Below are 3,240 nucleotides of genomic sequence, written 5' to 3'. Positions count from 1 at the left end.
TGCTCGATTTTCTAAACTCTGTACGCAACTCTTAGTTCGGAATGACGATACTTGTGAAGGAATTTTGCTTTCTAACATTTCTACTCTGAATAAAATTATCTTTCTGGATAAAAGTTTTCATATTTCTCATTAATACACAACAAGATTGCAACTTTTCCTAAGGATTAAGAATAAGGTTAAAATTTGTGAAAGTGCAAGGATATGTCAATCAAACCCGCCAAAACATTTGAAGTTTTAATAACTTTTAAATGAAATAAGATTTTTAATTAATTTTTGTGTGAAATGCTATTAAAATATGTAAGTCGTAATATTACAGAGAAAATATTGACTTCAAATCTGTGTCCAAGTACCTCTTCACCATACCATTCCCCCAGTAAATCAAGCTATTTCAAATAATCCCGTGCTAACCTGAATGGTTGGACAGTCCATTCTGAAACCGCATGTGTTCGATATTGATTGCGTGCTCGATATGTATAATGAGCGGTCAAGTTGAGCCATATATATGACACAGCTGTGGGAGGAGTTTATTTTCAATCCATTCATTTGATTGGCTGAGGTTCTGTTCTAAGTCAGTAAGAACATATGAAGAGAAATCTTCGTCAAGAAGAATGGGCGCCGGTCCGCCCATTCTTCATGACGAAGATTTCTCTTCATATGATCTTACTATTACATAGAGTCATGTTATTGTACAAAAAAAACAACAAAAGTTATATGCTTTGCTCTGTTTTTGAGTCAATGCAAGGCAAAGAACTGCTTTACAAAGAACGAGAACATAGTTGGCTTCATTTGACGAGAAACCACGAAAAACCATTTGTGAACTATCACAATCAATCAGCCAAGAGAATATCAAAATCCTACTAATAATTATCTGTGAATTATATCTTAAATTAGTGAAATAAACTTAAAAGTAAGTTAGAAATCACTTATAAAATATATTTGTTGCCTCGTTACACAATTTTGATTAAAATCAATGTGACTTTAATTTGTGCGAAAAACCATGTGAGCTTAAAAAGTGCGTTGAGCTGTATATTGTAAATAGTCTTTCAATTTGGTTAAAAATTTCCGTATTTCTATTATATATTATGTGTTTTTCCTGTTGGAAAATTGTGATCTTTGGCTTGTTTGTCAACAATAACGAGGTCTGTCCGTCATGGCAGCGAGTACCTACCACTCACACAATAGGAGTGTTATACGCCGAGCACGTGCGGGGGATTTATTAGAATTCAACCGTGGATGGTACTCCCATTGGGCTGTCTATATTGGTAAAGGTTTTCTTTACATATATTGATTAATTAACTTAATTAGAAATCTAATACGAGTCTGTGATTAGATGAAAAAAAATGTTTTAAAGAAAAATGTGTTCGACTATGGTTACAAATGAAAATTTCGAGGAATTAGATTAAAATCTACAAAACTTTATTACCTAATAATTTAATATTTTTAGGTAACGAGGAGGTGGTACATCTTGGTGGTATCGATAATGACGGAATCAATGGTACCTTGAAGTCCAATCACGTGTTCACGATCTGCGGGAAAACGTTTAACAAAGCCGTTGTAAAGAAAGAAAACTTCTGGAAAGTGGTTTTTGACTCCAAAGTCGAAATCAACAACACTAAAGACAAGAAATGCAGGTATGTTTTTCTATAAATTGAATTTCACGATTTTAAGCTTTTTGCTTTTTGGGGGGTTAGGAAGAAAACATGATTTCTTTTTCATTGAAGACCCAAACCAGCCCACGAGATTGTAAGAGAAGCGCTGAGTAAGCTCGGGGAGATAGGATACAATGTTCTCTGGAATAATTGTGAACATTTCGCAGCTTTCTGTAGATATGGCGTCAACTGGTCAGAACAGGTCAGTTGTATTTAATTTTAAGGTTAGAGCTTTTGTACATTTTTACTTGAATTTGGATCCACCACCTCAGTTTTGATTCATCATCTGAAAATACATATATAATAAGTTTTACCAGCAAGCTGAAAAAAAATCGCAAATAAATCGTCAAGAAAAGATTCTCTGAGTTTGTCAGAAAGGCTTGACAGGACGTGATTGCTAGTCTACAAAACTGTACCACATTGGAAATGGGTGCTTTTTGGTTCTTTGATCTTTTAACATTAAAATATTGTCCATTTCAATTTTTAAATAACAGGGTACAACAAATTGCTCAAGCACAGCACAGTGGTCATTGCCACTAATAATAAAATGATTTAGCAAATAAACCAATGGCTCTAAAATCTACTTTGTTGTTCTATAATAACTTGTAATTGTGTCATTTAACTCAAATGATTCGGGTATGCTTACATCTTCATGACATCTGATCACATACCTCAGGTTTTAAGAGTCTGTGTTTCTTTTCTTACAATTGCTATTGTTTCTTTCGATAATTGACTTTGATTACTGTCAATCTTCTTTTTCACAAGTAAAAGAAAAAAGGGTGTGGGTTTTTTTTTTTTTTTTTTTTTTTTTTTTGCAAGATTATTCAAACGTCTCTTCTGATAAAATTAAAATTTTGACTGAAATACTATATGATTTTTTCTTCCATCGCAGGCGAACAAAGCCCTGACGGGGATCGCGGCGGTCGGGGCGACTGTCGTGGTAGGGGGGATAATCAGAGAGCTGTGTAAAGGGAGGAAAGAAAAGACCCGAAAACATCTAGATTTCTGATGCTCAAATATTAAGGAATTTATTATTGTACGTGTTCTTGACTGTTAATAATCAGAGTGTCATTAAACATGATTTTTCCCTGGCAAAGGTTCAAAATAGCAGATTTATTTATTTTTTTTTTTTTTTAATTTCTGAGTTTGTTATACGAAGAGAAAAAGTGGAGGAAAAATTAATTTTAGGATGTTCGTACATATTAAACAGTTTCCGTATATATTCTGGAGCATACTAGTATACAAATTAGTCTTTAAATTTTTGAATTATACTGCACTATTGTTTGTAGTAGTAATATCTATAAAATACAGTACACGAATACAAAAAGATTTATGATATGCGTTTACTTTTCAAGAGCAAGTAAAATTGAACTTTTGTATAAAATTCGCCAAAAATAGTCTTGTATCTCGGTACAGCCAGTTTATGTCAGTCATTTCAAAAATAAAATATAAAAATCCATTTTAAAAAAAAAAAACTAAAATAAGATATCGTTCTTGATTGTTGATAAATACATGTGCTTATAATAATATTTACACATACTCTTTTTCTGAATCAAATCTGTATGAATATCAGCCAAATCTATATTTTTTT

The 3,240-nt window shown here is 32.4% G+C and overlaps 1 protein-coding gene across 1 annotated transcript; it reads left to right on the top strand.

Moving 5' to 3' along the window:
* Positions 1-1,127: 1,127 nt before the first annotated feature.
* LOC134257444 (phospholipase A and acyltransferase 2-like) lies at positions 1,128-3,098 on the top strand. Its single transcript, XM_062740063.1, has 4 exons — positions 1,128-1,262; positions 1,445-1,631; positions 1,722-1,851; positions 2,542-3,098. Exons 1-4 carry the CDS (start codon positions 1,151-1,153, stop codon positions 2,656-2,658), a joined length of 546 nt encoding a protein of 181 aa, XP_062596047.1. The 5' UTR covers positions 1,128-1,150; the 3' UTR covers positions 2,659-3,098.
* Positions 3,099-3,240: the final 142 nt, after the last annotated feature.

The sequence above is a fragment of the Saccostrea cucullata genome, unplaced genomic scaffold, assembly GCF_032062105.1.
Source record: "Saccostrea cucullata isolate Sc308-1 unplaced genomic scaffold, CSIRO_AGI_Scuc_v1 ctg16094, whole genome shotgun sequence".
Classification (NCBI taxonomy): Eukaryota; Metazoa; Mollusca; class Bivalvia; order Ostreida; family Ostreidae; genus Saccostrea; species Saccostrea cuccullata.
This window is presented reverse-complemented; position numbering and strand designations above follow the sequence as displayed.